At 42.5% G+C, this 13204-nt stretch overlaps 1 protein-coding gene across 1 annotated transcript in view; it reads right to left on the bottom strand.

Moving 5' to 3' along the window:
* Positions 1-448: 448 nt before the first annotated feature.
* Positions 449-13204, bottom strand: part of SNRK (SNF related kinase) — a 147726-nt gene continuing 134970 nt past the window's right edge. Inside the window, exon 7 of the mRNA XM_086951543.1 lies at positions 449-4648. Within this exon, the coding sequence (XP_086807669.1) occupies positions 3436-4648 (1213 nt within the window). The 3' untranslated portion in view covers positions 449-3435. The remainder of the gene's footprint in view (positions 4649-13204) is intronic.

Below are 13204 nucleotides of genomic sequence, written 5' to 3'. Positions count from 1 at the left end.
AACATCTGCAATAGTTGCTTCCTTATTTATCTTCCTTTCTGTAATTCAAGGGACAGAGTGACGAGCTTTATTTATAGAGAGCCTTACAACAAAGCTCGTTTCCATAAATACTGTATCCCTGCTCCTTTATGGTTAAGCCCACATAAACTTACCAGATTTTTTTTTAAAAGAGTGGGCAAAAAGAAAGAAAAAAGGGAAACCCACACAAAGAAGAAAACAATGGACCAGTAACAGAAGGCAGACACTGCCATGCTTCTAAAATATGTTAGATCCATGCAACTAAAGAATCCACGTTGCACATGGAGTGCTGTGCAATGGCTTTTGCCTCCAGTGTTTTACTTAATCTCAAATAAGTTAAGTATTCGGTACCACTTGAGGAATACTGATGCTCAAAACTATCAAGCTAACCATATTTTATGACTAAAATGATATACTTGAAAGCTCAATATTAGGACATCGCTTTTATTAAGGGACCTGAATTGATACACAGAAGTCAACAACTGCTGCAGATATACAGGCAAATTAGAATCCAATGATATTGCTATACCACTTTGCCTTAAACATACCAGAGCTACTTGGCAAGTACCACTTTTTTTATTTAAAACTCATTTATTATGTGTTTTTACTGCCGTTCTTAAAACTGATCAAGATTGTCACACCTTAAATACAGATAAATTTTCTAGTTACATAATTGTATTCACATACAGAAAAATACAAGACCAATTGCTTTTCCACAATATTCAATTTATACACTACTGTAACTAAATGAAACTTTCAGAGACAGAAAATAAGAGCTGGTAACTGGTTTGGTCCAATATCTTAATGTAGTGGTTATTCTCTCCCTTTTATAGAACGCAAAACGACATAAAACACATGCACAACCATTCACCTTTTAACAACTGGCGAAAAGACAACAACCGGACTAGGATCAATACACCCAAAAATTCAACCAACCATAAAGAATAATATGCCTATATTATAGCTATTTACAGCATAAATGATCAACATTGCTGTTCTAAAGAGCACCATATATACATATGTATATTTACATATATAAACATTGCCAAGGGAAAAAAATTACACAGGTAAGGGTAAAAGGTGACACGGCTGTACATCACATTAAAAAGTATTTACAATACTTGGAAAACAGCTGCAACAAATAATTTATTGCAAATGCCCGTTATAAATGTTCCTCTTACTGCGCTATTTACAGAATCAAGTCTCACTTTTTGCAATCATGATCACAAAAACATTTTTTAAACTTTTTAATTGCCTCACTTTAAACTAGAAAATGAATGCATTTTTGTTTAACTAAGGTGGCCTAAACTATAATTTGCTCACAACAAACACTTTCATATATTTAAATCCAGAGTTCACAGCAAAACTGGACTGCACAAGTCTGATGTCCATGGAGGCCATTTTTTTTAACCGATGATAGCATAATATACTGTAGGTGCTAAACAATGTTTTTGTATAGGGTCAACCATAAAAATCATCACCGGAGGACCCTTCTGCAATTTTATTTATTATTAGAGAACTCCAATTGGGTATTATACATATATTTTAAGGTCCCACGAGCTATAAAATTGTTGCTTTAAAAATATTCTGCTGCAAGCTCTGACTCTCTACAATACCCGCCTAATGAAATAACTCCGGAAATGAGCAGGGGAATTACCCTGCCACAGTGTGCACCATGGCATGGGCTTACTAGTATGAAAACACCCACACACACCCACATACTCTCCTAGTATGAAAACAAACACACACACGCACATAAAAACGCTCCCCCCTTCATCCCGCATCCCCTCCCCACTTCGGTCCAATTTTAAAAAAGCCAGTGTATATGACAATTTTAAGCCCAAAGTTATGTTTTTGGTGCTCTGTTCGATCCACAGACTTTAAAAAATGCACTGTCCGACCATTCAATCAATTTAAGATATCAAAAACATGTAATTGCACATTGCCTTGTCACCATGTATATCAAAATGGTAACTCGAGCTACTGTACAATAGTCAAATAAAACACATTTGTGCCCCTGACATTTAAGAATGTCACATTTTATTTTGCATACTAGAATGCCTCATATCAAACTTAAATTGGTCAAAATCTATTTTTCTGCAGAGGAATTTTAGAGCATATTTATTTGCCATTGTACTCTGGCACGCTGAATAACGAGATGAGACAACGGAAGAAAAGGAGCAATTTGTTGCAGTAAAAATAAAACATGTAAAGATGTGTCAAAAGATTGACGTCTCCTGAGACTTTATAGAAAAATATGTGGTGATATAAAAGCATAAAAAAAGTATTGGAGACAATCAAGGAGCAATATAAAAGTTGGGTCTCTGAAGAATAAGGGAATAGGGAAGCGGTAACCCAACTCTACTGGCTTTTTAATAAATACCTAAAACAGATATACTTATACAGTAGTTAAACCTTTACATTCCTTGCGGCCTTATAAAAAAAAAACTGCAAATTTTTACACATAATGGAATTTTTACAGACAAAGAATATCCTGCTTAAGCAATTGGGCCATATAACTGGAGACTAATCATATTTACAGGATTCATGAAGGGCACACTGGCAAAGCATACTAATAGAAATTCTAATTATAGAAATTATGTTGTACAACAGGTTTCCAAATACAAACTAAAACCTTCAGAAGAATTGCAGAACTTTAAATTTATAGTAGGAAAATAATAAAAACAAGATAGTCTTGCTTGTACCATTCACACTGGTGAGGGTACAGAATGTTGGGAGAAGGGAATATGGAAGTAGGTCAGGTTACTTTGCCAAAAAATCCTTTTTTAATTATATTCCTATCCAAAACAGCTTTCAGGTCTGGAGTTATATCACACATTTAAATATATTTTCGAGCTTAAGACAAACAGGGATGGACGGTACTCAGCTAAAATAAATCATTTTCAGTGCAGCCTTGCTTCGCATACGCATTGGATCATTTGAACGTCCCGAATGGGATTTCCAACATCAAATCATTATTGCTTTGGTTCAGTTTCAGACACTAAATATGCCTCAGCACATACTTCGGATATCAGGGAAAGTCTGAATAAGTTAACATTTCACAAAGAAACAAAAAGCTTTTTTCACCTAGCTTAAGTGCTGAACATGAAAGTTTTAAGTGCTTCATTTACACTACGGACTAGAGTACTCTTTTACGCAGGGGTTCCCATTCTAAAACTATGGATGTAGAATTTCCACAATAAAACAGTCTATATCCTCGAAAAGAAAATGCATTGCCTAGCAGCATGCACAAAGGGACCATGCATTGTGGAAGCAACTAACATTAAAATATAATAAATAATTGTTCAAAATCCCACTTAAAAATGTTAAGACAACAAAATGGAGTACACAAATAGGCGTTCACAGATCTGAACAGATATAATGGTGACAAGTTAATATACTACAGACAAGCTATTGTCAAATGACATGGCAACAACTTGTCTGATTGGAGGTGCAAATGAGATCCTCCATGGTGTTCCGCTGAATATTAACAGATATTGTCTTTTCACACAGAGGTAGTTGTAGAACATTATTTTTAAAGTTTTTGCTCTTTATTAGTTCCAATTCGTTTGTTGTGTCGCACATTTTTTCAGTGAAGAACTTTATGCTGCCCACTGGCGAAACATTGCCTGCATTCCCACTGGCGCTTATACACATTTTCCACATTGACTTCTCTTGCACTTTAACACTGGAAAAAGATAAGTTATTTTGTTGATCAAGAATGAATTTTGCATTGCTGTGAAGCTGTGAACCTAAGCAAAGACTCATTAGTTTTAGGCTTTCCATAAGTTCCTCTGCAGTTCTGGGTGACTGTTGCACTGAATTTCCAGATCCAGCACAACTGCGTGTTGAGCCAGAGGAATTGTTACTGTTACCACTAGATCCATTGGAGGGGCTATTTTCACCTTTACTGGTATCATTAGGACTTGCTTTATCTACACCTCCATTTCCATTGCTTGGTTTGCCTTGACCTCCACCATCTCCTTGACTGCCTGGTGGGCCTTCACTGCTGTCACGCCTATGCCAAGAGTATGTAAACCCACTGTCTTTATCTAGCCGCCGTCTGGTTTCAGAGTCGTCATCACTAGTTTCAGAGCTACTGCAGCTTGACCCCCGGCCTTGACTTTTTCTTCGATGATAACGCTTGTGTACAGTCCCGGGAGAGGCAATATTCATTTTTAATCGGCTAAGTTTTGGAGGTAAGTTTTCATCCATGTCAAACTCGTCATCCGATTCCCCTTCCTCAAAGATCTGATTGAGCACTGGAGCACTCTTCCTAGAAGTGAGGCGATTTGTAACAGAAGGCTTGCGCCTTAAAACCACTTGTGTTGAAAGAGGAATAGGTTTTTTATCTTCTTCATCTTCCTCTTCATCCTCCTCCACTCGGAATAGACACTTTCGGCCACTTGCTGATGCATTCAAGCTTACTGGTGGTATCCCAGACACAGATCCAAGAGACTCCGGTGGATCGTCTCTCTTTGCAGATTCAATAAGTGCCTTATTTCTATGACCATTGAGAACATTTTCAGCAGTACGGACTGGAGAAGGAGTAACAGTGTGCGATATTGGAGAAGAAGTAAGATCGTCTTCCAAGTCTTGTGGAACATCAATTTTTGTAGGCCACGACTGCCTGCAGAAGAGAGAAAATATTTTTTTGTAATGCAAATGAAAACCATTTTATTTACAATATGGGGCATCAAATTCCGCGAAAAGGTATCACAGTTTGGCAAAAAAAGCTAAAGTAAAACTTGGAAAATATGTTCACAATGGACTAGCCAATAAAACAACAAGGTTTGGGTAATAAACAGGCATGGCCTGCATGTGAAAATGAATGTATACAGTGCATTGTTACAGAGAATGTAAAAAATACTTAACTATATATTTCCTTTGGTTCTCTCCCGTAAAGATATAGAAAATGTTTAATTTAAGAAGGCAAAGAAGTCATTTGGATTCCAAGATCTGGTCTATGCAAACACCCTGTATCAAGAACATTCAAACTAAAAAAAAAACAATGAGAGAAACCCTCTTGGAACGCATGGTGAGGCAAAGAATGGGCAGCTTACGAATGGAATCAAGCAACAGGTGCGAGAAGTCCACTTTCCTAAATGTCAATGTTCCTGGGGAGCTCACAGAGATTGCGCAAAGTGAGAAGGAACTATGAGATCGTGATTACTGAAATACAATCTTCAGAGGGTTTGGTTATTTGCAATACTCCATGGGTGCTGAAAGGTACTCCGTTTTTAGGTCTCACCTAGCGACGCATCGCATGCGGCGCTCGCTCCTGGCGAGATCTATTGTCGTCGCTTCGGCTTGCGAAGCGAGGGTAGAAGCTCCACCCACGCTTCTTATTGGCGCGCCCGCTAAATTCGTGCTTTCTATTGAGAGGGAAGCATGTTTGGTTCCCTCCTGTCTTCCTTCGGCGTGCCTGCCCGGAGAGGGCATGTGCACGCGCCCAGACCGAAGATTTGCAGGCGTATGCTGTGTGAGCACAGTTCCCCGGCCATCTCTTCAATTCCAGCCTCTTAGCAGAGCGCGCGCACAATGCGCTTTCACTTTCTTTCCTCCCCGCGTAAACACGGTTTACTCTTCGCTTCTTCATTTTTTGCAGTGTTTATGCATTTCACAATGCAAATTTTACAAATATTTAAATGTTTCTGATGTTGTTGGCACATTTATGTATGTTTTTTTATGCCCAAATCATTCCTGACGCTAAGGCATGTGTCTGAACTCAGCTGGGGACTGCCGAGAGGTGAAACCAGCTCCGGCACAGAGTTCATTGTTGGGACCGCAGCGAGATTAAAGAGCCGCGGGCCGTTGCCTGGCAATGGAGGACTCCATACCGGAGGGAAGTCGTGTGCGGCGCGGCCCGTCCAACAGGACGTCAGACCGAGCCGAAGGAGAGCCGCGCTAAAGTGCCAGCCATATCCGACGAAGGTAACGTTCCAACCCGCTCTGCTGCATTACCTGGAGCGGGTGGAGAGTGAGTGTGCGTGCGGGGGAATTGTGCAAATCAGTCTTTAAACACCACTACGGCCCGAACCGGTTCACAGGGGAGCCAGTCTTTTCCCTTATACTTGCAATCCCAGCGCTCATAAAAGAACTACCCGTGGCCGAGTGAACAGTGATTGCTTATGCCTTTCACAATGCGAATTTTACAAATATTTAAATGTTTTTGATGTTGTTGGCACATTTATGTATGGTTTAAACCTATGGGTTATTTCGACCCAAACACTAGTTGCAACAAGCATTTGCAATGCAATAGGTCTCACAGTTACGCGAGTTTAAGCTATTGGCATTGTAAATAGCCTTTTATTTATGTTTTTATAAAGATAACAAAAATAAAAGGCATTGTTATTTGCAATGTCAATAGCTCAAACTCACGTCAATGTAAGACCTATTGCATTGCAAATGCTTGTTATAGTTACAAGAGCAGGGTAATAAAGTAAGAGATTAACTAGCAGACCATCCCCTTCTATGAATGTTTGGAACAATGGATCTCCATTATTAGTAATGTGAATAGAAATGCTTTTAATACAATATAAAGAGTGCAATGAAATGAGGTCTGTGGATGCTTCTTTAGGTAAAGTAGGAGTGTGCTGTAACAGCAGCAGATATAGAAATAAGGACTACGCGGATGCTCTTTTTTTAAATATATAACAGGACAGTCATAATTTCAATGTTCACAGTAACTATTCTGCCAACCAATTACAGTGAGCCGGGCAGTTTTTCAGGAATCGTCAAGCGATTTTGCCACAAAGACTTTCTCGAGTCGCAGATGCCCTTTTAATGTATTTTCCCATTACCTTTGCGGCAGACCTGTTAACCATTTGTTCAATGAAGCACAAATGACAATATGCAAGTCACTGACAGAGCCAAGGTAAGAAGCAAAAGACTTAAATTGCAATCAGGCATTAAAGGCTTCAACCTCACCCACAAGGCGTCTACTATGTTCGGTTCCAATTTAAAAATGAAAGCAGCAGCTGATTCCATCTTTCTAACTTTTTACACCTCCATTATGTTCTTTTCCTCTCATTCTCTTCCCACTTAATACTTCAATCAATAGTAGATTATCATAATATTGCCTGAGCCAAGTAATTCCACAAGCCGGACAATGCGAATTGGAAACTGCCTATAGCTGGGAGATATCACCCTTGCGTTCGCATATAACCAACATGCATCATTCACTTTATATTACGGAAGGGACTAGGATTCTTAAATACCTAATTTTGGATCAAACATGCAAAATAAAAATTCAATGCATAAACCAGTCTCAAACCTGGAATTTATATATGAAGGTTTTCTGCTGAAAATGTGTGGCTCATCTACAATCTGACCGGTCAGGATTTCCCGTTCTTCTCTTCCATAAACTATTAAACAACTGGTTTCATATTAACTAGCCCGTATATTTGATCCACGTGTATCTCAGTCAACGCAGGTATACACATCATTAGAACTATGTAACTCCTGACAAAAATATTAAATTATGAAGTATAATGATAGGACTAGACTGCTTAGTTATTACAAATCTTAGTCAATTTTTTTATGAGACAAATAAGACCTCATGCAATGATAACATTATTTTATGGGATGCAATGAAGCCACCAATAAAGTCAACTTTTGCCAACATTGGCAAAGCCAATAGGTCTTTCCTTTGAAAGGAATCCGCTGACCTTTTAATTCTGCCAATGCTCTCTGCCGATGCACAACAGCAAAAAAATGGCTACTTCCAATATTGATGAATTTCAGTAAAAAAATGTTCTAAAGAACTAAAATTAATACAAGATGACAGAGCCCCAGCAAAATGATATATATGTATATATATATATATATATATATATATATATATATATATATATATATATATATACATACATACATACATGCATGCATACACACACGAGTCAACTATGCATGGGCGAGTTTATGGTGACACAGCGGCCCACACTGACTTTTTAACATGTGCATACATCACCAAACATGCGCATGTATCATCATATATGCACACTTATGCATCATAGTATATATTCCAAGTAAGTTATGACACCTTCCCAAAAAGGCCGTAATTCTGTGCATCCCCTTGTGGTGTGCAAAAAGGTCTTACCCAAGAGGAATAGGGCGATCACTACTATCTACTGTAGTCTATAACGTGTGAGAAACTATGTAGCTATTTTAGCTGGATGAGGCGAAACCAAGGTGCGATCCTCTTGTGTCTCGAAGACACTCTTGCCACCTCCCAATTCTCAGCAGGCTGAGGACCTAGGTTCCGTTCCCAAGTAGCTCTTAACACTGTTATTTGTGGTCATATAGTTCCCCCCAGGAGCAGATTAGCTTCTAAGGGGTGAAATACTGAAAGGTCCTCAAGGACAGCAATATAGGGCATACTGTATTTGCAGGCATCGATAAAACTGGCTTTGATGTAGGGTATATGCGCTTGTAGTGTCTTGTATGCTTTAAGTGTTGTGCTGACCATCAGGTTGCTTAGTTTGGCTATCCCAATAGTATCAAGCTGTGGAACCTCTCCAAGGCTGCCACCAGGGGGACCATTCGGTCTGGCCACCGAGGTGTCTGGCCTGTGAGTCGCCAGTCCCATCCCATGACCTTAAAGGACATGTTCCACAACGGGAGGACCATTGTTGTGGCATGTACGCATGACAGCTATCCCCGATATGGTAGGTGTTGTAAAGATGTGCCGTGAAGGGACCATTTCTCAGAGGCATAGGCGGAGTCTTCTTAGGTGTCCTACCACCACTCGATGACCATCAGGTGAGAAGCTCAGTAATGTGTTTCAATTAATGCTGCCCTCTCATATGTCAATGTAAAACATTTATCAAGAGCGATTCCGGGTGTTCTTTGATACCACAGGAAGCTCCAAAGAATAGAATGGATTTTCTGAAAGAAGAATTTAGGCAGAGGGTTAGGATAATTCTCTAGGCGATATAGAAGGTGTGGGAAAGTTACTATGTTAAAAATAGCAGTTCTCCCATCAGAGACAGTGGGAGTGAAGACTGTCTTTGTGTCGGCTGCTAACCTGGCTGCCTCGTTCCCCTTTGATAGAGAATGGCCAAGAAGCCGCCGTTCCCACCTTATAATGTGCAGTCAGGTCTGTATACAGGGGCTTAATATATGGGATAAACGTTAGGCCGAAACTGAGACGTCTTAGAAGAATGAACAAATAAGTGCTGCTGACGGAATCAAATGCCCTCTCGATATCAGCAAGTAGTATTGCTGTGGGTTGGCTGAGCTTGCCAGCCAGGGCTACGCCATTGTTTAATCGTCTAATATTATGTCAGGTGGCTCGTCAGGCAATACACCTGATCTAGGTGTATTAGGGAGGGAACAACTTTGACCAAGCAGTCAGCCAGTGCTTTTGCCATTATCTTAACTTCAATATTCATAAAGGAAAAGGTTTGATACGAAAAACAAAAGTCCAGGGTATTTCTGGTTTTGGGATTACTACTATTTCAGCTCTTAAGAAAGTAGGCAGGAGTGTGCCGCATTCAGCTGCATCTTTGAAAAGTTCTTCCAGGGGCTCACTGAGCTTGTGGGAGTATAGTTTAAAGAATTTGCTAGGAGACCCAGTGGTTCACAGTGTCTTACCAGTCTGGAGCTCTCTTGGGGCTGCTGCAAGCTCTACTCTAGACAGGCCTTCCTCAAGCGAGAGCCTTTCGGTGTCAGAAAGTATCTTAAGGTGTAAGTCAGTTGTAAAATTGGATATCAGTGATTCAGATAAAGCGTCACTGCAAGCATATACTCCTGCATAATATTGTGCAAAATGGTGGCAATGTCTGCGTCTCCAGTAATTTTGCGTCACGTCGAGTTGGTCAAATAGGGGACAGGCCGTGATGTGAGATGTTGGAACAGAGGTAGTGCAGGAGTCAGCCAGCCTTGTCGCCTGGAGTGGAGCAGTTTCTGGGCCAGGTCAATAGCGCTGTGCAGGCTTAGGTTGGGATCCTCAGTGTATTGCCCATCCTGCTGTTGAATTTGTATTTCAAGGTCACAAATCACCTAGTGCTCCTATCACTTTTTTGTAAGATAATGCCTCCCACCATCACCCCCCACGCCCCAGGGTCTCCAAGAGAGCCTTGCAGAAAACACCTGGGGATTCCACTGTGCCTCGGTTATGCGCGAAGTAGTGGCCAATCGCATCCCCAACGATACGGACAAGACCGTCTCTAGTTCTAATGCAAGGCAGATGAGGCCTCCATGGGACCCCAGTGTGCTTCAGCCGTGGCTCCCGCCACACCTACCTTTTGTGGGTCATCCAGATCATCTGATCTGTTCCACCATGATGAATGGGAGCAGTGTCTGCCATGTCTTTGGATCGAGGATGTTAGCAAGGGAGACTGCACCATCCTATGAGACAGATTGCGTGCCTCCCCTCATCGTGTGCGGCCGAAGTGATACCTTCTCGTTCGTCCACTGAAAATATTCCTCCTGGGTGTTGAGGAAGGGTGTTCTCACTTGATAAAGGATCTTAAGTTTAGCAGAATGTCTCCAATGTTGAAATCCCTCAGTTGTTTTTTGGCGGCAGTGAAGGATTTCCATTGGTCTTGGACCAATTTGGTGTAGTTCGGAAACATCAGGATATTTTGGGATTGTCATTAAGAAAACACCACACAAAGCACAGATTGTTCCTGCAGATTCTCCCCTCTGTATCCTTCATGCGTGCGGCAAGTTCTTTAGCTGTTGATAAGTCTTGTGATCATCCTCTGCATGTCAGTCATAGTGTCTTCCACATCGGAGATCCGCACTTCTGCCTCATCTATCCGGTCCACTGCTTTGTGCAAGTCTTGTCAGAGTAGAGTAACATCAGTGCCAATCGCTCCATTTTTTTCATCCAGAGTATATGGGCCCTCCCAGTCACCATGAGGACCCCACCCGTGCTGTTGTGTTTTTGGTAACTTGAGTCAACTTTACATAGTAGCCTGCTTGCTGGCACGGGGCACCTTGTCTCTAGCCATTGTGACAATTGTAATAGCCGGAGTAACTACTGCTCCCAGTGACCTGGTCAGTCAGATCCACCAGCCCTCCCCGTCCTTTGAGGCGGCACATGCAGGATGGGAGGGTCTCCCCTTGTGCCCAGACACCAGCTCTAGTCCTCTCAGCCTTGTGGATCGTCTGAGTTGCAACTAGGGCAGAAAGAGAGAGGGCTTGATGCAGCACCTGTCACTCAGACACAATGGGTAACAACAGGCAATCAGGATAAGGGCTAAAATGAAGGCTAGAGTGTCCCAGTCATTAGGCCACCCGTCCGTGCCGAAGTAATAGTGTCTGAGGGCTGAGCCAGGTCCTAGAAATGACCTCCTCGCCAGCTTCCAGTAGGGCGATGCCACCTCTGTGTACCAGTGCCACACAACCAGGCAAGCGCTTTGGGATCAGACCCCCCTGGCCCCACCGTAAACCCTCGAGCTGCCGGCTCGGTCCACCTTTGGAACCCAACTGTGGCGGTGCAGGGACAGAGTCCGTTGCTCCCTTGTTCTGCTCTGATGGGTGCTATCCACCCAGCCCCCGTCCGATCACGGACACGTTTTGCGGCTCTCCTCTGGCTGCTGGTAGGCGTTGCGGTCCACACAGGCTTCAACACGGCCCCCGTAACAGGATATCAAGTGTCTGTCAGTTTTGCAACCCCTTCACGAGGACAAAGGGAGGGCAACTGAAGACAACAGTGGGCAGGATGTGGCAGGATTTCTGTCATGGAGCCCAAGCCTAATTATCCTGCGACTGCCATCTTAGGTAGTACGGCCACGTTCCGCATGAGTCTATTTTTAAGTTGGTCATTGATAAGCCATGAGAAGACCGTAAGAGCACAGTAGATTGTGCACCTCATGCCACAACCCAGAGCGAGATATCCAGTAGTTTAATGGCGGCTACAGCAGCTATGATGGCAGGTTTTGTACTTGGTCCAGAATCTGGCGTCTGCTGGGGGAGGGTTTGGGTGCTGGGGCCGTCTGGCTGGCGGTAGTCACTCAGGGACGGGGGTCGCAGATGGTATGCCAGGGGCATCTGTTGGGCAGGGCACTCCATAGTTGATGTACACCCCAAGCGGGAGCTAGGGTGAAGTCACCCCAGCCACAGTCTGCAAAATAAGTGGGGACTGACCAGGCCCTGTAAGATAATGGAATCTGGCCTGTAGCAATTCACTTAGTTGACTATGGTTTTTGACGGGCGGCAGCTATGGGTCCTCTACTCCACAGTGGTCGACAAGCACCATTCGCATATGTAACCAAGCTTGAATTAGGGGCTGATCGTCTTCTCTCTGGCTGTGTATTTACCATATGCCAGCTTCCCGTGTGGCCGCAAGCCCAGTCAGTCTCTACGCCACTGGTGAGCACTCAGGCCCACCCACCCTGTAGCACCTCCTGGCTGGGTCCGTGCAGGCTGCAGCGGGACTGTTCATCCTCCAGCTATACGAAGAATGACACCTGCAGGGATACTCCTTTCTCCTGCACTTGTTCATACTTGCAGTGAAGGTGTACTTTCCAATAAGAGACATTCCATAGACAACCACAGGATTTAGATTGGTTTCAAGTCTTTTAAAGATGCAGCATATGCAGATAGTATTCTACTCCTCTCAAAGGTGCAAACATCAGTTCCAATTGTCTTTTAATGTAATTAAGTAATGTTTTGTGATAAAAGGTTACTCTCTAAATAACCACTAATTGGACTTATGACATGAAATCTACAGATACTTAAGCAGCGGGCGTGCTCCAAGCCCTTTATGGATACAAAACTGTCTCGCAAGCGAGAAGCATGCGTTAGCACATGCTCCCGCAGGCTCGGCCATAAAAACAAACAGAGCACAGGTATGCCTAACATTCTCTGACTATCTCTTCTGAAATGAATCACTTTATTGATCTTGTTGTTAAGATATGCAAGGTAATTTAGCTCTATGTTACTGCCCCTTTAATCGCGTACCAACCAGCTTCTGACTACTGGTAGCCCCACTCTAGTGCGAGAATGTATGACTAAAAGTGGAGACTATTGCAATGTTTACTTGCTTACAATCGAAGGTAAGTGGTAGCCAGGAAATCCCATGAGCAGGAAATTCCATGCCCATCTTAGATGAGATATCAGCCAATCGCAGCTGAGTATCATTAAACAAAGCACTGGGCAAGGCTGGCTTCACACAGGAAACTTTAGACACCTTGGTGAAGAGAAGAGGTTACCAGCCTCGCATCCTGTGGAA

Source organism: Lissotriton vulgaris, unplaced genomic scaffold (assembly GCF_964263255.1).
Source record: "Lissotriton vulgaris unplaced genomic scaffold, aLisVul1.2 SCAFFOLD_310, whole genome shotgun sequence".
NCBI classification, from domain to species: Eukaryota; Metazoa; Chordata; class Amphibia; order Caudata; family Salamandridae; genus Lissotriton; species Lissotriton vulgaris.
Note: the sequence above shows the minus strand (reverse complement) of the source record. Positions and strands in the feature narration are given on the sequence as shown.